The sequence below is a fragment of the Fundulus heteroclitus genome, chromosome 2 (genome assembly GCF_011125445.2).
Source record: "Fundulus heteroclitus isolate FHET01 chromosome 2, MU-UCD_Fhet_4.1, whole genome shotgun sequence".
NCBI classification, from domain to species: domain Eukaryota; kingdom Metazoa; phylum Chordata; class Actinopteri; order Cyprinodontiformes; family Fundulidae; genus Fundulus; species Fundulus heteroclitus.
Genome location: NC_046362.1, coordinates 36,162,022 through 36,187,718, shown reverse-complemented (window position 1 = coordinate 36,187,718; position 25,697 = coordinate 36,162,022). Strand labels below are relative to the sequence as shown.

General features: G+C 42.2%; 1 protein-coding gene across 1 annotated transcript; it reads right to left on the bottom strand.

The window, feature by feature from the left end:
• Positions 1–1,202: 1,202 nt before the first annotated feature.
• On the bottom strand, positions 1,203–24,970 carry slc7a5 (solute carrier family 7 member 5). Its single transcript, XM_021316657.2, has 10 exons — positions 24,210–24,970; positions 21,011–21,136; positions 13,870–13,975; positions 13,449–13,493; positions 12,231–12,354; positions 9,968–10,071; positions 9,793–9,889; positions 8,736–8,885; positions 5,113–5,290; positions 1,203–3,686 (listed from the first exon to the last, which is right to left on the bottom strand). Exons 1-10 carry the CDS (start codon positions 24,781–24,783, stop codon positions 3,631–3,633), a joined length of 1,560 nt encoding a protein of 519 aa, XP_021172332.2. The 5' UTR covers positions 24,784–24,970; the 3' UTR covers positions 1,203–3,630.
• Positions 24,971–25,697: the final 727 nt, after the last annotated feature.

Sequence of the window (25,697 nt, the reverse complement as noted above, 5' to 3'; positions counted from 1 at the left end):
GCCTTCTTACTGAATACTTTTTTATTCTTGAGTACAGTTTCTGGCAGCTCTACCCACCTCTGCTTATACGGCCGTTCCAGTTCCAAACCTCCAGAGTTTTCCCAACACAAATTTCCAGATATGCTGCAGATGTAAACTGTACACAACGTACTGACAGAAGGGAGCGACACTTCTGGAGGCCTTTATTTCCCAACAGATGAGGTGTGTTCAGCTTACAGCCACGGCGAAGAGGAAGAACCCCCTGCATGAAGGGTTTCAGGGCATAATGAAGAAAGTTGGAGCAAAAGTGGAAAAGCTGCCAGCTTCCTAAGGAAGGAGATGATTTATCCAGAATAATTTCAAATCCATCATTCCTCAGATTATTCCTCAGTCAGTCTTTGAGCATCTAAATAAGAATATTTGCCAATGGAATGAGAGTTTTGCACTTTAAATAAGAACATTTCATCTCCACCGTCTTATTTCAAGTACAGGATATCTAATTATCCAATTTTAGGGGTAAAAAGACTCAATCCACTGGCAAATAGTCTTATTTAGCTGCTCAAATCAAAGAAAAATATACTAATTTTAAGAAAATTTTACTTAGTTTTAGTTCCAATTTTGCAACGTGTTTCTGACAGCTTGAGAGATGAGGGTGTGTTTTCTTTATTGCACATGATGATAGCATCCTTTATTAGGTGGGGTTGCACATTAGAAAATCTTGCAGGGACGATGATATTGGTGAATATAGCGATGGCAATTTTAGTTGAGATTTGCAACTATTATCTTCTTTCCTCTCATCAGTTGTCAGTGTGAGAATCCGCTGCTGACTCTAACTGGGTACACAGCGTATTTAGCACTATTTTAATTTAAACTGTGCCACTTAGGCATGTTTTAAGTAATTTAAGACAGATCCAACAATAAAAACCATGTTAATTGTTTTATATTAAGAATCAAAAGCACTTTTGCATTCAAATAATATTCAAAAGTCACATTTTTAACTTGGAAAATTAGAAGAAATACAAATAGTTTGCCTTCATATTACTTAATCTTCCTTCCATACTGATTTGAACCTTGAAAACAGACAATTTGACCATTTTTCTTTCTGCTTAGGACCACAGTATAAATCAGCTGCTGCCATCTAATCAGAAAGTTGCCAGATTTTAACTTTAATTCAACTTAAAAGGAATCAGAAGATTTGAAAAGCAAACAAATGAACACAAGAGTGGAAAAAAAACAGAATTTATTTTAATGCACTTCTCATAAAATGCCCTGTAAACAAATTAGCGGGACTAATAACAATAAAAGAAATCTAAAAAATAAATAAATAAACTTTTCTACAGTGAGGTTAGTCTGCCATCTTTTTTCTTCTTCTGCTTTCTGACAGCTGGAGTGTTAGGAAGATTTTCTACCACTAAGATTTACTCGTTAACGCCTCCCGATTCATCTACGGTGACACTTTGTGCACATTTGGTCTGGAGGCGCTTGTAGTTAATAATAATAAGGATAATAATATTACAGCTATGAAAAGAACTGCCATTGTCTAAAATAAATTCTAAAAACAAGGCGGTGAAAAACAAAACTAAACAGCGGGGTCTGAATCTGGGCTCCTGCAGCACTTCGACGATTCCATTAGAAAAAGTAAAAATCCTCTTTGACCACCTGCTAATACTTCAAAGGCCTTTGCACACCAGCGCTGTATTTGAAACACGCTTTTTAAATGCTTTTAATAATATAAAAAATAATCGCAGCAGTTTGGGCAAATAAATTAATACTGAGTTCATTCAATCTGTTTGAAACAGTAAAAAAAGGAGAAAGAATAATTTCTTCCAGGTTTATATCAATTTACAATCAATTTATCAAACCAACCACTTCATTCTTTGCTTAATATCCTTTTGTTATAAAGTGCACCGTGCTGGGAAACAAAGTGAATCAGCCTGGCTCTGAATGTTCAAATATATACTGAGCCTAAAAAGTTAGGAGATGTCTGCTTGGCCCATAGTTTCTTTGCTTTTAAGCGGTAAGCCTGGTGGTTTCTGCGTAAATGGTGCCACAGTTGTTAGAAAAAAAGTGGAGAATGTGGGAAAGCAAAGCAGTTTGTTCTGCTACTGACTGCTTTGCTTTGTTGCATCGGATAAATGCGACTTAACGAAGCAAATCTGGCCTCAGTAACGCATTTTCCCTCCTGATGTGACACCATTTAACAGGAAATAAATGGGTTTGGAAACAGTGTAAAATTTATTGCCAAACAGCAATAAATCAAGCAGGAATCAAATCACACAAACTTCTTTACTTTCTGGGCTCAGTTTAACTCATAAAAGGAATGAAATTTATGAGAAAGAATGCAAATTAATTAAGTTACTCCAAAAGAGTCAATGACAGAAGTAAATCTTCAGAGGCTGAAGCGTGCAAAATCAGTTTGTAGAATTTAGAAAACTGAATTTGTGGATCAACAGTTCTGCAGGTTTCCTGAAGGTCTTACAATGTTTCTCTTTGGACTTCTGCTCCTTTTTGGCCGTTTGCATCAAACCGTGCCGTCTTTGGCATTTTTCAAAGATTCAACTAAAGAAATGGGAAATTTGCAAAAAAAAAACCAAAAACCAAAATGACTAAGTAGGTTAGCAGAAAAATTAGAGAAAAAGCGGCAAAAGTCTGAAGAAAAATGCTGAAAAACCCTCAGAGAACTGCGGCTCAAGATCAATTTCTGAGGTTTCAGGAAGCTCTGGCTGCCTGGGAGGAAACATGCTGATGTTTATATGTGAGAAAGATTTTTTATATCCGACTCCAAATACACACGTGGTCTGCAAAGGCCTTGATTTCACTTAAAACACAACAAAAAACACATAAAAAAAAATAACCTTGTAGGAAAACTTGGTCATTCCATGAAAAATTACAAAAGATTTTATCTAATTTCACAGCCTTCAGTCATACACCTGTGCACGGATCCCCCCCCCCCCTACACACACCTGGATTCTGCCCGGCACCCTGCAGGCTGTAGTTACAGTCTGAACGCTGCCTCTCGGTGGGGTGCAGGTGCAACTCCGAGAGCCGGGCTCAGTGAGCTAAACGCAGCGATCGGCGTAGTGAACATAAAAAATGGCCGCCGTGCCGAGCGGCTGGTGGGACAGAAACCTAGTGAGAACGCAGGTTTGCTCAGAGAAATGTGGGCTTTTAACGGAAAACGTCTGATCGCTTCAGACGGAAGAAACGAGCCGCGTGAGACACGGCCTCCATCAGACACCCAACACCAAACATGAGGAGAGACGGGCATCCGAGTCCTGATTCGCTCCGCCTTCTCAACACTAAAAGCTGTAAACATTTAAATAACAACAACAGGGGGGGAAAAAAAAAAATAAAAATAGCGAACTTCATGGAACAAGAATCAACGGAGCTAAAACGTGTAGCAACTAAAAAACCCTTAAGACAACGTCCAATTCACATCGGTCACATTCAGAGCAGAGAACGTTGAAGACGATGTCCTGATCGGCCGTCTGCAGGCCTGTGTGTGTGTGTGTGTGTGTGTGTGTGTGTGTGTGTGTGTGTGTGTGTGTGTGTGTGTGTTGAAGACGTCAGCGGAGGCCGAACTTCATCTGTTCGGATGCCCGGAGGTCAGCGTCGGTGCTTCCTCTGGGCGTAAGAAAGGCCGACGGGCTTTTAGGACTCCTGAGGCACGACCTCCATGACCTTCTGACACCAGGCGGTGGTGGTGGCTGCAAACGAGAACAAGGAAACAGACGCTTTGTGTCACAGCTCATCCTTCTGCTCATAAATGACCAGAAAAGGCCCAGAAGGGGATCAGCTTCATCCCAAACAAGCAGCCGCTGAACCCCAGAGTCGTCATTAGATCAGTGAAAAGCTGCAACAATATTCATTTAACTTTAATATTTCATTTAACTTGATGCTGTGGCTGATGTGATGCATTTAGACTAAAACGCAGAAGTAAGATTTAGTCACAGATAAATACAATCATTAAGTTGAAAATAAGGTTTTACTTAGAGGTTTTCCTTCCGTAGACTACACAGTTTTTAATAATACTCACCTGTACACTGTGAAATCGCACAGTCTAGTTCCCCTGCATTGTTTACATTGTTTACATTTCAATTGTTTACATAAATCACCGCTGCACCTTATCCTGAAATTTACTGTAATTTACTGGAACTTTTCAAGCTGTATGCAAACGAAATTTTGTTCTGTACGCACTCTGTGCATACAAATTACTAGAGCTGTGCATAAAAATCGATACAAAGATTAATATCGATTTTTAAAAAAATGATTTAAAACCGATATTCTGGCTTTCAATATCGATATACCTCCCAACACCTAGGGGGCGCTATTGTAGCCTAACCTTCATCCCTAAAATCAGACGTTTGGGCACGTTTTTGGTTTCTGTGATACATTAAATGCATTCAACCAAATGCACTTTGTTTTCCTGTTAATATATCAGTGTTCAATAAATTGAACATAAATATAATATTTGGCTGGTTTTGTTGATTGAATGACTTTGAGCATTTGAAAGTAATAAATATCGATATTGGAGTCAAATCAAATCAAGGTGAGCTATATCGAGAATCGTATTGTACCGTGAGCTATGTATCGAAAATCGTATCGAATCGGCTCATCCTAGATGATACCCAGCCCTACAAATTACAAATAAATTTGCCTAAGTTAAGTCTAAGTCTTTCTGGCTTTAAAAGTAAAAAAAATATATAATTTTGGGGGAAATGTCACAATCCAATATACTTAAGTCCTGAGGTCACACATTCACACGCTGACGGTGCAGAGCTACGTTGTACATTAGCACCAAGATAAAAAAATAGAAATGAATGCATTTCAAATGTGTTATTTGATCTAAACAAACAGATAAATGCATAAATAAACATGAATGAACGAAAGTTACCATGATCTGCCACATTATAATCACATTTGTGAATTGGCGCTATATAAATAAAACTGAATAAAAACTGTAAGTAAACCGAAATTATTCTGTCAAAGAAACTAAAGAAAACCATTAAATTACTTTGCATAATTATTATTTTTTTAAAGTTGAAGTGGAATTTATAACTAAAGTTTATTTCATTGTTGGTGGGAAGATAAAAAAATAAATAAATTTAGGCTACATGTTGGTTTTTCACTCACAGATAGCATCCATCAGCCACTTGGGTTTGTTCTGCCAAATGACGCCGACGAAGTAGACGGGCAGCCCGGTGGCGATGATGCCGAAGCCGATGGCGCACTCCACCGGCGTCTTCCAGAAGGACACGATGATGAGGAAGAGGCAGGCGAGGACGAAGCTCACCGGCAGCAGGATGTTGACCTGCGGGGACAGAGAGGGACCCGCTTCAGCAGAAACTCTGACAGGATCTGTTCTGGGATCTAAATAAGCTTTTTAGGTTTGTTTTTACAGACTTTGGGAACAAATGGTTTCCCTGCGTCAGTCTGCTGGTGATAAAGCTCATTAAGGTCCGGTTTAAAAACGTCTCTCTGCAGAGGCTGTCTGTTGGTTCGGGTTCGTTCCCTGAATTTAGAGAATTCAGAACTCTGGGACCGGTTGCTTAAACGCTGAAGATAAGAGTTGCTGCAGCTTTCATGTTCCAGGTCAACACTTTCTACAGAGCAGGATTTACTGAGATCTGAGACAACATCAGGAATAAAAAGGTTGATTTACTGCAGAGCGACGGAACGTAATCCATCTGGTGAGAGTCAGGTTAGCACAAGGTGCTTGCTCTTTTTCTAAATTAAAATTCCAGACTTTTTCCAGACTTCTTTAAAACTGATATTTTTTTTCCCAAGACCTTAACTTTATGTACTTGTATACTTGTGTGCCTACTGCCTACTTCATTGGTTGAGATTGTACAAACTATCTATTAGAAATGTTAATTTTTATAGGCTAGTATTCAATGAACAAATGCATTATTCACAGTAAATTATGCTTTTACTGATGAAAACGTTTCAAAACATGAAAATCACAAGTACATGAATTTCACATCAAACAAGTGTTTGATTCCATTAGGCTAATACATTACGTGACCAGTTAGTAAAATTATAGTTTTATAGCCTACCTTCCTATTTCTCATTTCACAATGCCTTTGAGCATACTGTAAAATTCTACCATACATTTTTTTCCCCATACTTTATTAAGACTTTCACACAAAATTCAAGACTTTTCAAGGTCTGGAAAACAGTGTTTCAAAATTCCATACTTATTAAGACTTTCAGGACTTGCGCAAGCACCCTGTTAGCATAGTGCAGGTTTTGAAGTTACCGTAAAAGTTGCTCCAGAATAGAAGTCGCATTTATTTATTTCACAAAATCCAAGACTAAAAACGGACATTTAAACTGGTAAGCCAACTTATTAAATTCCATGAATAACCTGGAACGTACCAGGGAGGATGAATGGGGTAAATTAGCAACTCAACCAGCAGGTTTTGTCCAGCACATTTCAGCGTAACGGCCCAAAAATTGTCATAATTACGCTGAAATCAGACCGTGAGCGTAACGGTGCTACATGCTAAGCTAACAGTACGACACGGATGTGTCAGAGCAACATAAAGCTCACATGCATCAGTGAAGTTGTAAACCGCGCGGACAACAGAGCTGTAAGCTACGCTAGCTGCTATTAGCTTCACAGACAGACCAATAACAGGTTCTGTCTCGGTCTGGGTCCTTAGAGCTGCACCAGGCAACGCTCTGCTGTGTGAATATAAACTGAAACAGTGAAATAACATACAAATGTTCAGTCTTTGTTGTCTATAAGTTAATGTTTCATTTAATTTTTAAGTTAGGGTGACCAGATTTCTTGAATGGAAACCAGGGACGTCTCTGATTTTGTGGAGGATCTCTGCCTGGGGGGGGTTTGGTTTGTTTATGATCTACAACACCAACGGGGCGGGGAAGGCGCGTTCGGCTCAACTCTTCTACAACACCGGGCCAGCGGCAGGACTGGGTAAATACCTCTTTATGAACTAAACTTTTGTTACTCTATTGTGATACACTGAAATCGTGGACAGGTCATCAAAAACGGGGACAGTCTGCAGAAACTGGGGACATCTGGTCCCCCTATTTTAAGTGCAACAGAAGCAGGATAGTTTTAATGAGCCGCCCCAGAGCGCCCTCTTGCTACTATAGACGGTAATGTTTACTCCTTGGTTCATGCTGGTCAGTATGAATTACCATTTAAATTTGATATATAAGTCGCCAAACTATGAAAAAAAGAGGGACTTACAGTCCGAAAAATACGGTAAAATATTATTTTCTTTTCCATACACGCCCTTCGAATTGCACGACGTGTAAAATTAGTTTTTCTCTATTTACAGCAGCTGCCTCTCTAGGCTGAATTAGTTCATGACGGAGTGATTCGGGCCGAATTCTCTGGGCGTGACGGGCGGCGAGTTCTCGTTCACATGGCTACTGTGTTGAGTCTCCACTGTAGTCGATGAAATAGCAAGAGAACCTCAGAAGACATTAAACAAAAAGACCTGTGCAGTCGCAGCAGCAGATGCTTTTCCTCTTATACGCTCATGCACAACACGGGTGTAATTGCAACGGGTCGCCAGCGGGGGCAGACGTCTGCAAAAACTGTGGAACATACACTACGCTCCTTTAAATATGAAACATGAAACCTTTTCTGAAAGGCCCCACAGGCGGCAGCACCACTAAGCAAGAGGCGTCACACCATGAAGACCAAGGAGCTCCAAACAAGTCAGGGACAAAGTTGTTGCACAGAGGTCAATGGGGAACTGGTCCAAATCGGAGGAAAGACGAATGTTCTGGAGCAGAACCGGTGTCAGTCGGCCTGTGACCTGAGACCGGGATGGAGGTTCACCTTCCAGCAGCACAATGACTGCTAAAGCGACACTTGGAATGGCCTAGTCAAAGTCCAGACGCCAATCCATCTGTGGTTAGACGTGAAGATCTTTGTTAAGCAGCGAAAAGCGTCCAACATGGAGGAGCTGGAGCAGTTTAGCATATCTGGAGGAACGGGCCGAAACACCCAGAGGTTAGATGAGGGGAGCTAGAGACGGATCCAGAGACGCCATAAAAAACTTTATACATCTTCAAAACTATAGAAAACTCTTAAACCATCAGTTGTAATTCCAGGTTGTGAGGGGCTGAATAGTTTAAAAACGGAACGACTCCAGGGTGCTCCGAGTGAAACGGGACTAAACGGCTCCAGAGGGAGTCGGGTTCAGGAGGTTCTTGCCGTCGGAGCAGCAGACCGACTGAAACGGTTTGAGAACAGGACACCCAGTCCTCCTGGACAGGAACAAAGGTCCATGTCAGCCGAACGTTAATCAGCTCTGCCTCTCCTCACCGGTAGGACTGATCCCCACCGGTCCAACCGGAGATCCGCTGAGCAGCAGGAATGTGACGGGGGAAAGAAGCGAGGGCGACGCAGTGAGAGAGAGAGAGAGAGGATGCACTCAGTCCGTCCATCTGCCTCTTTTTACGTCTGCGACAAACAACGACGAGCCAGAGGGCAGCGAGAGCAGCCAGCCGGGAAGCTACAATGGTCCTCAGTGTCTGAAGGAGTCCTGCAGAGACGCTTCTCTACTCAAATGTTTCACAGAAGCTCCACGGCGTCCGTCTAACGGCAGAAGGACTCCCAGCATGCACCCCGCAGACGTCCACCCGGGCTGATGAGCTTCCAGCTCTTTGATCGACTCGGCTGAGCGGCTCTGAATGGCTCTTTGTTTGTCGGACGGGACAGAGAAGAGTCGTTCTGTGCTGCCAAATGTTAACACATGCAGGCGTTTACTCACTTTGATCGGCCGCTCCAGCTCGGGCTTCTTGTAGCGGAGCCACATCATGCCGATGATGGCCATGGCGATGCAGAGCCAGTTGAAGAAGCTGAAGAAGTTGATGACGGAGAAGATGTCGTTGGAGAAGGCGTAGAGCAGCGTCATCAGACACTGGGGAGAGAGAAGAGCGGGTCGCAGGGGTTAGGCGGCGCGTTCCACAGACATATATACGTAGACGCGTCATAGGGTGCAGGTTCGCGCGTCAACGTCACCGCCATATTGTATGTGGCAGAAAAAAGTTGAGTTCTGTTATTGTGAACGTGAATCAGAGAAGATGCCTCATTCCTGTGCTGCAATATATATATATATATATATATATATATATATATATATATATATATATATAATATAATATAATTTGTGTGTGTATTGTTATGAATATAAGGATCAATTTGTTAAATCTAAACATTGTGGTCTTCATTATTTCATAAAACCGTGTCACATGTGAACCTTTAGGAACAGATTTTTTTGGGTGAGTATTAAAGAGGTAAAATGAATAATATGAGAAAAAAAAGTCCTAGGTCAATAAAGTAAAAATAAACAAACAAACACAAAAGTGATAATGTTATGATAAAAACATCATATTATGAGAATTAAGGGGGAACATTTCCAGAATAATCACAGTTTGCAGAATTATTTCACTCCTGGAGTAACAGGGCCAGGTTAGATTATTTTAAATATTTTTATCCTTTAGGAGAATAAATTCATGAGAATGAAGCTAAAGGGATGCGAAAATAAACTTGTAATATTACAAAAATACTATGAATACAAAGTATATTCAGAGATTAAAGTCCCTCTGATGCTGTTTAAGTGACTGAGTAACTGCAGATTTGCCACATTTAAGAAGGCGGACGCTCTGACGCATCACAGCATAGGCAGAACCTGCCCAATGACGCGTCTACTCTTATATTATGTCTATGGCGCGTTCAGGCGGAGCTGCACGTCTGGGCCGTCAGACGTCTGACTGACAGCGACGTCCGCTGGGAAGACGCAACGCGGCTAAACTACGAGTACTCACCGTGAATATGAGCGAGGGCAGCGGCGTCAGAAGTTTGGGGTGGATCATGGACAGCAGGCTGGGCAGGTGACCCTCCCGGGAGCCCACAAAGAACAACCTGACAGGGGGGGAAGAGACGTAAGCCAAACCGGCGACCGTCTTATTCAGAAGGTGAGCCGGAGGAGGCGGGGCTTACCTGGACGAGGTGAACAGAGAGCCGTTAACTGACCCGAAGCACGACAGACCCACGAACACGGGGATGATCCAGCTCATGGGGCCCAGGTAGTGGTTTCCAAAGTCCTGCAGGACGCACACACAGTCTTACCAAGCATGTTAATTAGCTAATTGACCAAAGCCTGAGGGGCTTCGGTTAATTAGCTAATTGACCAAAGCTTGAGGGGCTTCGGTTAATTAGCTAATTGACCAAAGCTTGAGGGGTTTTGGTTAATTAGCTAATTGTTAAATTCCTCTGAATGTACCTGGGCTACAGCTCGTCTGAACATAGTTATCCTCAAAATGTCTAAAATAAACGCTGACGGAGCGGAACCGCGTCGCCAATAAAACGTTAAATTAAGACGTAACTCCACTTGAAGCAAACCCAGCTGTCAGCCCGCTTAACGGCGCTAAAGCTAAAAATCTTATTTACACCTCGGCAAAAAAATCGAGGGCCGGTCCTGCGTCACCGAGTTCTTTTCATTAAAACGTCTTAAAATACAGCGAGACGAGAAGGAGAACCGAAAATAAACAAAGATTATTCTGTCCAGAAACATTTCACCAAGCAACTGCAGCAGGTTACAGAGTAGAAGTAAAACGTTAGTTTGAAGTGCAAAGCCGACGATACTAAATTTTTTAGTATCGTTTTCACTCTGACACGACATCAGACCAAACTGGTACTGGGCTGAAAAGGCCACTCAGAGAGGAAGAAGCCATTACTCTGCTGAAGGGCAAAGAGCTTAATTTCTGGAGATCCCAACGGCTGCAGCATCGACGCATCGTTTTACTCTGATGAAGCTAAAATGGGCGTGTTGGGCCATCAGGACCGTCGGAGTTCACAAGCCAGAGAGCAGCGTCCCAACTGTGGAGTACGGTGGTGGCAGCATCATGCTGAGGGAATGTTTAGCTGCAGGAGGGACTGGTGCGCTTCACAGAATAGACGGCATCACAAGGAAGTGGTTAACGAATGAAACATTAGAAGAAAGCCCAAAAGGAGTCTTCCACCAAATTAGTTAAAAAGTGCCTTAAAAACAGCAGCGTCCATGTTTTGGAGGGTGATTATTATTTGTATGATCTTCGTCTTCAGTTGCTTATAAAAATATAAAACCAAAAGACCTTTGAACGTCTCTTTATTGCCTCCTGTTGTTGCTTTATTTATTAGCTTTATAAAATGATTCTCCATAAAATATTTTAAATTTAACCGACTTTATTTTAATATTTCTATCAAAGTAGATTTTTTTTACTGTATAAATGTTTTTTAAAACAATCTTTCGACCTTAAAGCTTTTAACGTTGCTTAATGTTTAAAAAGATTTAAAAAAAAAGTGTAAAAAAGGGGATTATATTAACATGTTTGCAGACAATGTTCCCTTTATTTAGGCAATATTTCCAGCATTAATGTTAAAAACGAGCAAATTATTTATTTCCAAATAAACTCTGGTGCGCTAGTTAGACATTAAAGTTAAATACAATTATTCACCTTAATCTTAACCATTAATCTTAGTGATAAATAAACACAGAAATAAACCCAATAATAACCGTTACATATCATCGGATCCATTTAAAACAGTCTGCCAATGGCGGCGTCCTCTAACGACCATTTCACCACTAAGCAATATCTTGATAAACCAGGCAGATATTTCGGCTTTAAAGCCACATTCTCATCTAAAATCAATCTAAAAATTAATTTTGTATCAAAGAAAGTAATGTACAAAACTTTATTCCCTTTAGTGTCTTCTTCTTCTTCAGCTATCATGGAGCTGCAGTCAGGTTATTATAAAGGTGCTCTTTGCTCACCGGGGAGCTGCCGCTATACCGCCCTCTGCTGCAGCCTTGGTGAACTGCATGTGATTCTTAACTACCACTGAAAGTGAAATATTGAGACCGCAGCAATGTTTATATATTTTTAAACGACGCGTCGACACAAATGTCGACTTACGGTTGCAGCCCGACTGTGGAAGCAACCCACACATCCAGCAAAGGCGTTTACCAGGAACCAGCAGGTGGAGCACTTGGAGCTGAAAAAACGTAAAATCTGCCATCACCTAATAAATGCGGGACGTTTGTCCTGAATACAGAGACGTTAAATTTTTCTGTCCCTTTCTAACATCCTGCTGGCTTAAAAAATACTATCAGTAATATAATAATATCGGTTTTGTTGGGAGGGTAGGTTATTATGTAACTCCCAGAAGTAGAAATACACGACAAAGCCAATCAACGGTCGCTGCCGGCCTGATGTCAACTCACCACAGCAACAGCCTCTGAGTCGAGCATGTCGTCGGGGGACAGCGTGGTGAAATAGGCCAGGTTGGTGAGAACATACACAGCCGTGACGATGGGCAGAGAGATGATGATGGCTCGAGGAAGGTTTCTGAGAGACACACAAACGCCAAACGGTCTAGGTTACAACGGCTCACGCAAAGCCTCTCAACCAATCAGGGGCCAACAAATGCGTCTACGTATTAAACAGTCTAAAAGTATCGATTATATAAATCCCTTCCATGTGGAGGCAAACCCACTTTCAAACATGCTACCGACACCTACAGGACACATCTGATCCATTAATTGCAGACATCTGTGGTTTGGAAATTGTGTTGTTTTTTATTGCAATTACCGTATTTTTCAGACTATAAATCACACTTTTTTTCATAGTTTGGCCATTCCTGCGACATATATATCAGTTTTAAATGGTAATTCATATTGACCAGCATGAACCAAGGAGTAAACGTTACCGTCTGTAGCCACAAGAGGGCGCTCTAAGCTTGTAAAAAAGTATCCTGCTCCTGTACCACTTAAAAATTAATTGAAACATTAACTTTTAGACAACAAATACTGAACATTTGTATGTTATTTCACTTATTCAGTCTGCATTCATGCAGCAGAGCGCTGCCTGGTGCAGCTTGAAGGAACCAGACCGAGACAGAACCTGTTATTGGATTGTCCACGAAGCTAATAGCAGCTAGCGCTAGCTTACAACTCTGTTGTCCGTGCTGATGCACATCTGCTTTGTGTTGCTCTGAAACATCCGTGTCGTACTGTTAGCTTAGCACATAGCACCGTTACGCTCACGTTCTAATTGAGGCGTAATTTTGACAATTACAAAAGTAATGTTCTGGATAAAACCTGCAGGTTGGAGCTGCTAATTTTCTCCATTCATCCTCCCTGGTATGTTCCAGGTTATTCAGCTGGTTGTGGATGCTGCTGTGTAATTTAATAAATTGAGTTTCCAGATTTAATGTCAGTGTTTAGTGTTGGATTTTGTGAAATAAATGTCTAAATAAATGCATATAGTCCGGTGCCACTTATATATGTTTTTTGAGTAAGCGACTTTCATTTCGGGGCGACTTCTAGTCCGAAAAATACGGTATATTGCAAATGCGATTAATTGTCCAGCCCATCTTCCCACATTTTTAGAGTAGATTTAAAGGTTGCAGGATAATAATAATAAAAAAATCCATAACCTACTTGTAAGGCTCGATCATTTCTTCTGTAACAAAGTTCAAGTAGTTCCTGCAGACAAAGGAGGCGACAGTTAGAAAAACCGGAGAATTCAAAGCTCTTTCAGATTCTTTTCACCAGGAGCTCAGACAGTTTCAGGCGGCTAGTCTTATTATTCTTACAGTCTTATATAAGGGGAGTTTGTCCTGTAACCGGTGTCCTTGGGCAAGACACTTCACCCACTCTGCCTGCTGGCAGTGGTCAGAGTACAGACCATTTACCATTAATAACCACTAGGGGCAGTCAGCGCTTCCTCAGACAACGTACCACAGTTCCTTTGGTTCCAAAGGTTCTTCTAAGAGCTTTTATTATGAATAACATGGCAGTCTGTAAGCCTGCTGGAAAGGAGAATCTGTAATCTGATGGTTAAATGAAATGTTGGACTCACCAGCCACCGTAGGCGAACAGGCCGCTGTAGAGCGCCAGGCCGATGTTACCGAACTCATAACTGGAACCTTTGAAGGAGTTTTCTGGGAGAAGTCGATCCACATCACCTGGGAGGAAAAAAAAAGCAACAAACAACTGAATTTAGATCAGGAAAAAAAAAGCTTTGCATGCTGGACTTTATGAGCTGCGGAAGAACAAGAGGAAACCGGGGAGTTTTGGTCCACTAGCCAAAACATGCAGCTTGTAAAACGGATTTAAGCTCCATGCGTGGCTGCGGGGAGATTCTGCACGCCGCCTTGTTTCTCTGACCTTCAGCTTTCTTTCTGCTGGTCTGAGGGGCTCAGCGCCACATTCCCGCTCCCCTCAACGCGCACGCACATTCTCAGACCTGCCGACGGTCGCTAAACCAACAGCTACGGGCGGTGTTGGCACAGGGACGGTTAGCTGGAGGCCGGCGTGGGAAACACCCGCAGGAGCGCAAGGGTTGCCCCACGCGGCCCGTCTGCAGCCGTCCTGGTGCAGACTCTGCTTTATAACAATGTGTTAGTGAGGCAAGTCAATACTATCATCCATTCATGCAATACCTCCACTTATTAGTTATAATTCACCCAGGAAACAACTTCATGGCTGGTATGCCAACGTTTCTTTTAAGCTATTTCTTGTCATTATCCCGCCTATATGCGCTTTAAATGATGAAAATATTGCAGTCTTTGAAAAGCAGAGTTTTGGCAACAGTGGTGGCCATGAAATTATCGCATGTTGGTATTTTTCTCAGTATCTGCAGCAACGTGTTTAGTTTCTGAGCAATCGGAGCAAAGCGGGCCTTCAGCGAAGGGGATTTTAAAGAAAGGAGAAAATTAAAGGGTTTTAAAGAATAAATATATCCACCGTAAAACACAGGCTGAATACAGGTAAAACTGGGCCTAAAAGCCCAAAGATGAAGGACTAAACCAGATGAAATGAACATCAATTCTCCTCAACAGCAAAAATCACTGAATTTTCTGAAAGCCGTTTTATTTTTGAGCTTCATGTTTCCAGAATAGTTGCATGATTTTTGCACTCAGCTGGTCCGAATCGGTTCTGGTGTTTCTGCTTCTCTGAGCCTTGAAAACCGGCAGAACGCCTGATTTCTCTCTGACCTTTAAAGATCGCCGTGCCGCGGTGGAAGCTCGGACTCATTCAGACTCCTGCTCACCTCAACTCGAACAGACAAGGCCAGTGAACTGAAAACAAAACGACTGACTCCATCTGAAAAGTTCACAGTTCAGTTCTTACTGATCCACCCAGGAGGACGACTCTTTTATGAGAGTTCACTAAGCTTTACCGTACCAGCCTGCAACATTATTAGAAATGTTAGATAAGAGTTCAATAATAGAAGAAACATTTTTGCCGATTTCTTTCTCTCCCACTTATATAAAACCAACAGAGAATGTTTAGGCAGCCATAAACTGGTCATGTGGTACCGGTACCAGGCTGTGGTACCAGTACCGGGTCGTGGTACTGCTAATTAAAGGTGCATGACCCAAATGGCAGGCAGATGAACACGTGCCGACCGACACTGAACTAAACCAAATTCCAGTTTGTGTTACTGTGAGATTTCTATGAAAAAAGCAGCTTTTGTCCCAATTTGTAGTAATTCAAATTTCATAAAACTGCAGCACATTTATATATAGATTTAAAGGGTTAAATGAGTACTTTAAAATATGCTTAAATTACTTCTAAAATAAGGTAAATTTAATAAAAAAAAAGTGAATCTAAGCCAGTTTTTAGACTATATCTATATTTAAAACCTATTATTCTTTGGCTTTTGGCACCAGCAAGACAGTTTTCATTTTAAATTGGTTTTTAATGTTTCTTAAAAAAAAACCTGAAATGTCAACCTGAAAATCTGTTTTGTTATTTTTTACCTTCTGCAGGACTTTTATGTCATTTACATATCTGTTCTCTACAGAAAACATATTTTATTTTATTTTTATTAAGATATTGTGTTTAGTTTGTTGATAAGACTAATAAAACATAAACCTATTTTTGCAATTTAAATATATTTAAAAAGTATTGTATCTTGTATTTTGAGGCCCCTACACTCAAAAAGGTGAACCAGGGCAGTTGTTCAGTTTATGTTTGCATTTAATCTCCAGCAAACAGATAAAAAAGGTGTTTGTTGGGTTTAAAAAACAAAGAATTAAGTGTTGTTGACTAGAAATAAAAGCTATTTAACACTTTTTTATCTGTTGACTGGAGATGAGATGCTACTTAAACATTTTTGGCCCCCATGGCAAAAATATTGAGATTGGTGTCTCGTTGGACCTGAGGTGACTGGGTGGAGTTTAAAAAGGTTGTGAATGAAATTAACACATTTGCATTATGTGGGTTTAGCGAACCGGTTAGGTGTGAGCACGTTTAGTTTATAAAGCGTTAAATGAATCCGCTCTACTATTCAGACGGGGATGAATGAAGTTCTCCTCTGTTGGCTCAGAGGGAGGGACCAGCTGTGACTCAGTCGCCGTAAACACACGATTCATTCACCTCACACAGTTCATGAATGAATCACTTCTAAGAGGAAAACCCTGCTACACCTGAAGCTTTATTTAACCGCGATCTGAGCCAACAGCTGGAGGATGGACAGCGTTCTCTGGAGCGCAGAGCTAACCTGCAGACGTTTCAGCAGCAAACAGCGTTTCTGAGCGCCGCGCTGAGAGAGCAGGAGCTAATCAGATTGACCCGGTCTCTAATCTGAGACGCCAGCAGACTCTGACCTCATGAGCAGCACGCCAGTCAATCAGCACACATTAAGAAATCCCTCTGAGAGGCGAGAAAACCGCATTCCTGAACCCGAAAACCTCCAGAGGGAGAAACAGGCTCGTCATGAAACGTGTCTCACTGCAGGAAATAAAACTAAAACGCTGCCAAATCAGTGCCCTGCGACAGCCAATCAGCAGCCAGGAAGCGCTGAGCTTGTGTTTGCTGATCTAATCGCCGCCGGCGTTTGTCTAAAGCTACATAATCTGAGGAGTCTGAGGAAAACGGTGGTTAGACGCTCAGAGGCGATCAGAGAGGACTCTGGGTAAGAACCGGATCAGAGGGGGCTTCTAGGAAAGGACTAGGAGGACAAATCAGAGTTATTCCTGAGGTGAGAAACCAAAACAGGAGCGTTAGAACGAGGTTTTATCAAGAGGAGGCAGAGATTTCCTGCTCCAGTCCAGATCCAGGGCAGAACCTTTGGGTCTGGACCGTAACGTCTTACACTGAAGCACAAGCAGCGACTCCATCACACAGCAGACAGATATCTGATATATTCCAAAGCTTGGCCGTGTTCTGGCTTAAATTCAGCCTAAAAAGTTGGTGGTTAACTACGTCTTTAGTGTAAAAATGCCTTTTGGCAACAGGGCTGGGCGAGGTGGACTCTTAATTTTATCACTATATATTGTGATACTACTGTGATAACAATAAAAGACTATTAGCAGCTTGTTTTTAGGTAACTCTGTGTCTGTGACTTCATGTCGATTATAGCCCCATAAATACAAATACTGTATTTATGGGGAAACACATTTACTAATGTAACATATATTGACACAAAATTGGAAATATGCGTCATCAGGGCACTAGTTACATAAAGAAATGTGATTTTTATCACTGAACGGAACACAGTAATGACGTTTAATTATATATATTTTTTTATATTTATTGACATTCATTAATGCTCTGAAGAAAATAACAGTGGAGAAAATAACTAAAATAACAATCCTTAATTGGATTAATTGGAATTTATCGATATCAAGACTTTTCACGATATCGATATAACGATACGATAAAGGTTCAACCCTAGAAAATGGCAATAAATCTTATCCGGCTCTGTTTGTTTCCCTTCAGCTGGTGCCGCCTTAGTAAGGATAACATATTTATGGCCCTGATCCCCTACGAGTCTGAAGCTGAATTATTTGGCCATCAGAACAGAGGACATGTTTCCATGGGGGGAGCATGGAGGCGGAGGTGTCATGGTCTGAACGTGCAAGAAGCTCGCTGAAACATCTCACAGCAGGAAGTGGAGCAAACGTTCATCAGACCGATGTCAGAGATCTTAGATGGAGACAAGACGACTTTCACAAGTAAGGCAACCTATCAGGGGGTTCTAACTTTCTCCTACACGGAAATAAAAGTTTAGTTTTCATCTTAAACACAATCAAACCACCGCTAACCAGCTTGGCCATCAAGCTGAGAACGGCTGTTGGTAAAGAGAAGTTCATGAAAATGAAAACTTTCATTTGTTCCATTATTGTTGCATGTTTTGTAAAAGGAAATTTGATAGTGTGACCGCCTGGTGGTGAGTGGCAGAAAACAGAAACGTCTTCTGAGCAAAGGTGCAGAAGGTAAATGATGTTCAGCAGCAGGAATCTGACGGAGTCGTGTCAAATCAAATCAAACCTGCAGCGCCGCGCATCAGACGGCTTCCTCCAGAGGTCAGAACAAGGCAGCCTCTGTTTGTTGTCTCTTTACTATTAAATGTAATTAATTGTTCTTGAAGAGCAGAAATAAAAGGTCATAAAACATCCTGGACTGAAACGTTTCAGCACTAAAACCTGACGGCATGGATACAGCTCCGCTAATATCTGGGTCTCAGCTGCAGAATTTTGTTCCATTATTGTTGCATGTTTTGGAAAAGGAAACAAAAAAAATGCAATCCAGAAATTAAACTTTGCAAAACTTCTAGATCAAAAAAAGGTTTTGTGAGTAACTTTGGTGTTTTCTCAGATTTTATAAAAACAAAAAACAAAAAACTTTTTTTCAGATTTTAATGTTTTCTATCTATTTAGATTTTTTTTTTTTACAGATTTTCTATTTTCAAATTAATTTTTTTCAGATTTCTCATTTTCCTCACTTGACCAATAAAAACGTCATCGCTAATGTCCCAGCGGACCAATAGAAATGCGTCTTCACTTCCGAGAACGTAATCTGGAAAACGCAATTTGAAAAGAACACAATTCGTAAAACGCAATCTGAAAAAGAGAAACTTGCTAAAAAAAAAATTGAAAAAATAAAATCTGTAAAAAAAAGTTTTAAAAAAATTAAATAGGAAAAAAAAAAGCAAAATAAAATCTGAGAAAACAGCAAAGTTACTCTGAAAACCTTTTTTTTTTTAACTGTAGCTTTTCAAAGTTTCATTTTTGGATTGGATTTTTTATTTTTTTATTTAGAGAACTTGTTTGTTTTTTGTTTTTTATTTCCATTTACAGAACATGTTCTCTGCTACAACACTGGAACCAAGTTCCCTCCTACAGAGTCGTTACAGATCTTCTCGCTCCGCTGCGTCTTTGTTTAAATTACTAAACGCTGCAGCTGAGGAACAAAAAGACGAAACAGACGTTTGTGTCCGTCTGTGTTTGCTTTCCCTGCAGGACTTTGTCTGAAATTTCCTCCTCCGAGGTTTTGTCTACGATCAGCGGTATTTTGATCCGGCCCCGTTTGGCCCCGGCTGGCCTTGGGGATAAAAGCCGGCCGTCGTCTGAACTTATTAGCATACCTGACATTTTATTCACTCATTTCCTCCTGGCAACGCGCCCTCAGGTGTCACACGTTACGGTAAACTGTGCACAAGTTTGTTTTTTTTTGTTCCTCATTTTTTTTTGCATCAGAACCGGTGTGTGGTGTCCCTGCAGCGTCCTCCCATCGCGCCGAGGCAGAGCTGAGAGTCCGGACGCTGCATTTCTACAAGCTCCAGGTGTTCAGGAAAACCAGGATGAGAAAGACACGAACTTCAAGAAGACAGCAGAACAAAGAGGATGGAGGATGTGTTTGCTTACAGGGAGGAGGAAGTCCTCTCTACATGGTCCAGAGTCCTGGATCCACTCTGACGCTCTATTCTAGTTCACCCCTAAGCTGTGGGCACCGAGACGGCTGATTTTATCTCTAGGGAACCACTTCACAGCGGATTTGTTCCCCCATCAAGACTCAGTGGTGATCTATTTCACCTTTAGTAGCAAAATCCTCAATTACTTTAAAAGTAATCTCTGTTATTCTGAGATTTCATGACGCCATGGACTCGTAACAAGAGCAAAACCACCAAAAAAACCTCCTTAAGCTTCATTAGTTCCACTTATTTTCACAATTTAATCGTTGTTTTGTTGGAAATATGGGCAATTTTAGGTGACGAGGTATTTTGTATAACATGTTCTCTAGTCTTTCCCATTTTGTACATTGGCTAAAAGAATCCGGCCTCTGTTTTAATATTTATACCCCTGGGAAATAAGCAGTCCTGAATTACAAAATAAAAGTTCTCAGTCACTATTATTGATTCAAAAACTAACATAGATGAGACAGTTGTTATATTATAGGAAAATTATTTCTTCACATGGGAACGATTCCCCCACTGAATAAATCTATGTCAGTTAAGAACTGGATTTTTTTTTTTTAAATGTGTTAGAAAGATTATTATTTTAAGGTTTCGGACAAATTTTTACTAGAGGTGCAAATAATTGTGTTTAAACGCATTCTGTGACTCCAGTTAGCTGCACTTTTACCTTTTTACAGGCTTTTCTGCGAGCGTCCATGATTTTCACTACTTTCATACAGGCGGGAAACTGGAAGATGACGATGCGATTTCTTAATGTCATGTTCTGAGGCGGCTGGAACGACTGACCTCTCCTTATTGCAGTAAGTGAGAAGGAAAAGCGTCTTTTTCACATAAATAAACTGAAATATGAGTGAAGAAAGTCTCCAGGACTCAGAGCACTAATGATCAGGTGTTGGGCTGATGGTCCTCTTTTGCACGTGAACAAGCTGTCACCGTTAAACTGGTTGATCCACCACTGGTTATTTGGGTCAACGCTGCCGGAAGAAGTGCAACATGTGAACGGCTCAGTGGAGGAAACCGTGCAGAAAGGGAGCCGGGATGTCAGCCAATGAGCCGTTACGCTGGTTGGACGTCAGCGTAACGGCTTAATTACAGCGTAATGTTGACATGTGGCAATTAAATAGGACAGAACCCCTGATACCGATGCTAAATTCTTCAGGAACACTAAATAAAAAGTTTGGTAGGTTGTTGGACGAAGTCTTACAACTCCTTTCGTTTTCTGAGTTATTTTCCTCAGAAAATAACTCCTCCTTCTTTTCTGAGGAAAAGAAGTGAAGCGGCTCGTGCGTCCTACCTTGGCCGATCTTGACGAAGCCGATGATGATGATGAGGGCGAGCGCCAGGAGCTTGGCGGCGGCGAAGAAGTCCTGCACCCTGGTGGCCGCCTTCACGCTGTAGCAGTTCACGAACGTCAGCAAGACTGCAGAGGGAAGGAAGGACAACATCATGGAGACTAGGGCTGAACAATTAATCGCATTTTCAATATAATCGTGATTTAAAAAAAAACGCAATTTCCAAATCGCAGAGGTCTGCAATTTTTGGCTATGTGACAATTAGGGAATTAGACACGTCCATTAGGTGTCATTAATATGTGTTGCCTCCACATGGAAGGGAAGACAGTTGCAGCAGTGAAATAATCTAATTTTATTACTTGTTTTAGAGTTTATATAATCATACAAAGCATTAAGTACAGGTTAATCAGTTTATTACATAGACTTGCTTGTTGGTTGGACTTTATGTTCAACAAGGATTGATGTCCAATTAAATTAAAAGCTGTTCTCTTGAATAATATTCTGATCAATAGAACCATTAAAAATTCATATTTAAAATAGTCCTTGTTTACAAACGTCTTTATTTAGAGGCCATTTTTGTTGCTTGTGGTTAATGCGGAGAAAAGTCAGAATTGCAATTTTGATTTAAATATATCGTAGGCAGAACGAAATCATTTCTACTCCGAGTTTAGAGGCTGTGGGTCTTTTAGCAACTAATCCACATGGCGAGGAAACAAATTGATTTGTTGTTTGTATATATTTTAAATCACATGATAAATTAAACTGGGGAAAAAAAAAATCGCATTAAATCGCAATATCAAGAAAAAAAAAATCGCAATTAGATTATTTTCCAAAATCGTTCAGCCCTAATGGAGACGCCGTTTTCCCTTTACCATCAACAGCAGGAGCGGCCCCCGTATTTAGAGCCCAAACTCAGCCTCTAAGTGTGAGCGGGCCTCAGAAAACTCCCCCCAAAGCTGAGCTAAAGCTGCAGAAATCTAAATATCTTTATGGGTTCCTAACGTTCAGAAGGCTTTCACACATCATGCTGCAGACGTTCAGTCCTTGAACTCTCAGCTCGGTGCTACAACTGTAACACGCTCCTGTAAGAAAAAAAAACACACATTGTTTTGTCCTGCTCCACAGTTAGGAACGTTTGTGCAGCAGCGGATCGCCGGAGGAGCCTGCAGTCCGTCTGTCTGCCTGGGGACAGCGTGTCCTGCGTTTTTCTCCGGGCTCAGTGCGAGCCTTTAGAAGATTTCGCAGAAATGGAAAACTAATTCATGGGAGATAAAGGAGAAAAACGGGGGGAGGTGGGGGACTCCCCATTGTACCTCTCTGTCCTTTCAGAAGCGCGTGTACAGTGCTGGCATTCGCCATCACACACACACACACACTCCTGGCGTTCCTGGAGGGGCCCAAACAAAAACTACAGAAAAAATAAACCAATTAAAAGTGATCAAGTGAAGCGGCAGGTCTCTGCAAAGCTCTTAAATCAGGTCGGAGCCACAAGAGGAGACGAGGCGGCACAATGAGGCTCTGTGGCGGGACACAAAGGGAAAGAGGCCACGTACAGTACAGTACATCCGAACCCAACGCAGCTAAACGCTTCGGCTAAACTCTAACGAGTGCACAGGGTGGGACAGGGGGGGGGGGGGGGGGGAAACGGGTCCAGAACCAGAACAATACGCGTCCCCTATCCTTTACGTGACCCCGACAAACACGCTGAGCCTTTGGGAGCTCAGCTCAGTCATGTGGTCTCAGTCAGGATTAGCCTTCAGTCGGGCTGGAGATTAGGTACCAAAACCGGTTCCACACCAACTCCCGCTCTAACGAACTCTCGTTATCAGGTGCGGTCAAGCCCAGTGCGAGGGTCCGAGGGTCCGAGGCGGCCGATCCGTTGGAGTTTGGGTCTCTAGGCGCCGGGGACACGTTCTACGGGTCCAACAGAGAGTCGGGTGATGACAGGATGAAGCAGATAAGGAGGCAGAGTTAATCTCATTAGGACAGTGAGACGAGGCGCAGAAAACAAACCGCACGTTTGAATGTTATCAGAACCAGGAGACGAGCTCTGAGCTGATCACACGCAGCACCTGGAGCCGCTTTCTGTCCCTAAAAGTACATTTTCTCTGATTATTTCAGCAACAAACCATTTCATTTGTTTGGATTTTAACCTTCCAGTTTCAGTTTTATATATATATATATATATATATATATATATATATATATATATATATAGCCTTTATTTCCTATAAATACTTTGACATATTTCATGTTCATGAGGAAGCTGCTCCATCTAATTTGGTATCATTTTTTTCCCCCTAGGTTTTCCTTGGGATGAAACTGAATTTCTACACCATAATATGTTTGTACTGTACTGTAAATTCACAGCAACGTATCCTGTAGAGTTACTGCAATTTTTCTGAGCTGTATGAAAACGAAATTTCGTTCTGTATGCACTCTATGCATACAAAATGACAATAAAGAAAGTCTAAGTCTAAGTTTGTATTGAAATAAATTAAACATTAAATATGATCATGACTTTTATTCATATCCATTACATCCCCATATTTACACCAAATGGGTTGATGCGCTATATTTTATATTAATGTTCCGTTATTAAATTGATAAAACAGAAACAACTGAATAGGCGTAGCTTGATGAAAACTATGGATGTGTTGTTTGGAAACAGGCAGGAATTATAATAAATACAGTAATTACGCGCATGTTCTTAAATTTAGAGTATTTCAACTCAACAAGCTGAAATAGTCGTCTTTTTTGCCTCAGGCGTTTAAAATTAAACCTATTTTATGTGTTTCCGTCGGTTTTGTGCTTTTACACGAAACAATTTCTCACAACAAAGGGAAATTATTTGATTTGCAAACGTTTTTTTTTCTCTATATTTAACAGAATTATTGCTTTGTCTTGGTTCATGGCTGCCAGTGAATTTCTGAAACTGTGGCAGAAATAAACTAAAGTTGCCTGAGCAGGCAGCGGATGGAGTCGAACCAGCAACCCGCTGCTGATGTAACATCGCGCATTTTTTACAAGGCGCGCGAGGACAGTTTGTGCAGAACAGCCCACGTGCTAAAAGACCAGGTGAGACAGGAAGTAGAACCACCTGCAGCGACTCAACAACGTCCAAAAGTTGCATCATGGCACGGCGCCGACTCGGCTCAGTTCGGTTCGGTTCGGTTCGGTTCGGCTCGGCTCGGTACTCACGGATGCAGAGGCAGGCCACCAGCTTGGCCCCGTTCTCCGGCACCGGGCACACGGGGAAGAGGGGCTTCAGCAGGTAGGTGGCGAACACGTAGGCGACGATGTACTGGGAGGAGGGCCGGATGATGAGCAGCTCGATCCAGAGCTTGAGGAAGGCCGGCAGGGAGCCGTACACCTCCAGGATGTACGCGTAGTCCCCGCCCGACTTGGAGATGGTGGTCCCCAGCTCGGCGTAGCACAGCGCGCCCACCGTGGAGAACACGCCGCACACCGCCCACACCACCAGGGACAAACCCACCGAGCCCGCCTCCCGCACCACGCCGGTCGGCGTCACGAAGATGCCGGAGCCGATGATGGTGCCCACGATGATGGCCACGCCGTTCACCAGCGTGATGGTCCTCTTCAGCGCCACCCCGCCCTCCGCTGCCTCCGCGGCCAGCAGCCCGCTGGGGCTCCTGGCGTCGCTCCCCGGCGTTCCGGCTGGACTGGAGCCGGCCGACAGCATCCTCTCGGTCACCTGCGTGTCTTCCTCCCGGCCTCCGGAAGAGTTGGAGTGTCTCTTCTTCACCGCTGACATCTCCGGGCCGTTTCCTCCTCCTCCTCCGCCTCCTCCTTCTTCTTCTTCCGTGGGTCTTGCCGCGCTGCCACCGCTCCTCTCTCTCTGTCCGCCGCGGTCGGGGGACGGGCTCTGAGCGATGCCGAGGCCGGACCCAGACACGAGGAGACTCTGGTGGTGGAAGCTTTAGAGCGGCGTGGTTTTCTTACTACGCCGACAAAAGGGATGTGAGTCTGGGCCCTCCTCCATCAGGGACTGCCCCTGACTGGCGGCAAGGTGGATGTTTGTCGCCCCCTGGTGGCAGAGGCGAGCAGCGCTCCTCAGCATCCCTCAGGACCAGTTTCCAGGGACCACTGCCTCATTTACAGCCAGGCGAGGGGTAGAGTAGCCAGAAAAAATTAAACAAGTAAGAGTAGAACATGTTTTTACTCAAGTTAAACTAAAAAAAAAAAGTAGTCAGCCCAGAAATTACTCATGTATTGTAAGTATTGAGTAAGAAGGCTACTCAACTACTGAGTGACTAATCATAACAGCTGATGATTTAATATTTAAAAATTGTGTAGTCAGACAGACAAAAATATAAGGTTACATGCAAATTCTGGTGTTTTTAAAGGCAAAAACGAAAACATATACAAAGAATTAAATTCAATTAAATTTTATTTATATAGCGCCAAATCATGAAACATGTCATCTCAAGGCACTTTACAAAGTTAAGTTCAATCATATTATACAGATTGGGTCAGATTATACAGATTGGTCAAAAATGTCCTATATAAGGAAACCAGTTGATAGCATCAAAGTCCCGACAAGCAGCATTTACTCCTGGGGAACCGTAGAGCTACAGGGAGAGTCGTCTGCATTGTACATGGCTTTGCTGCAATCCCTCATACTGAGCAAGCATGAAGCGACAGTGGGAAGAAAAACTCCCCATTAAC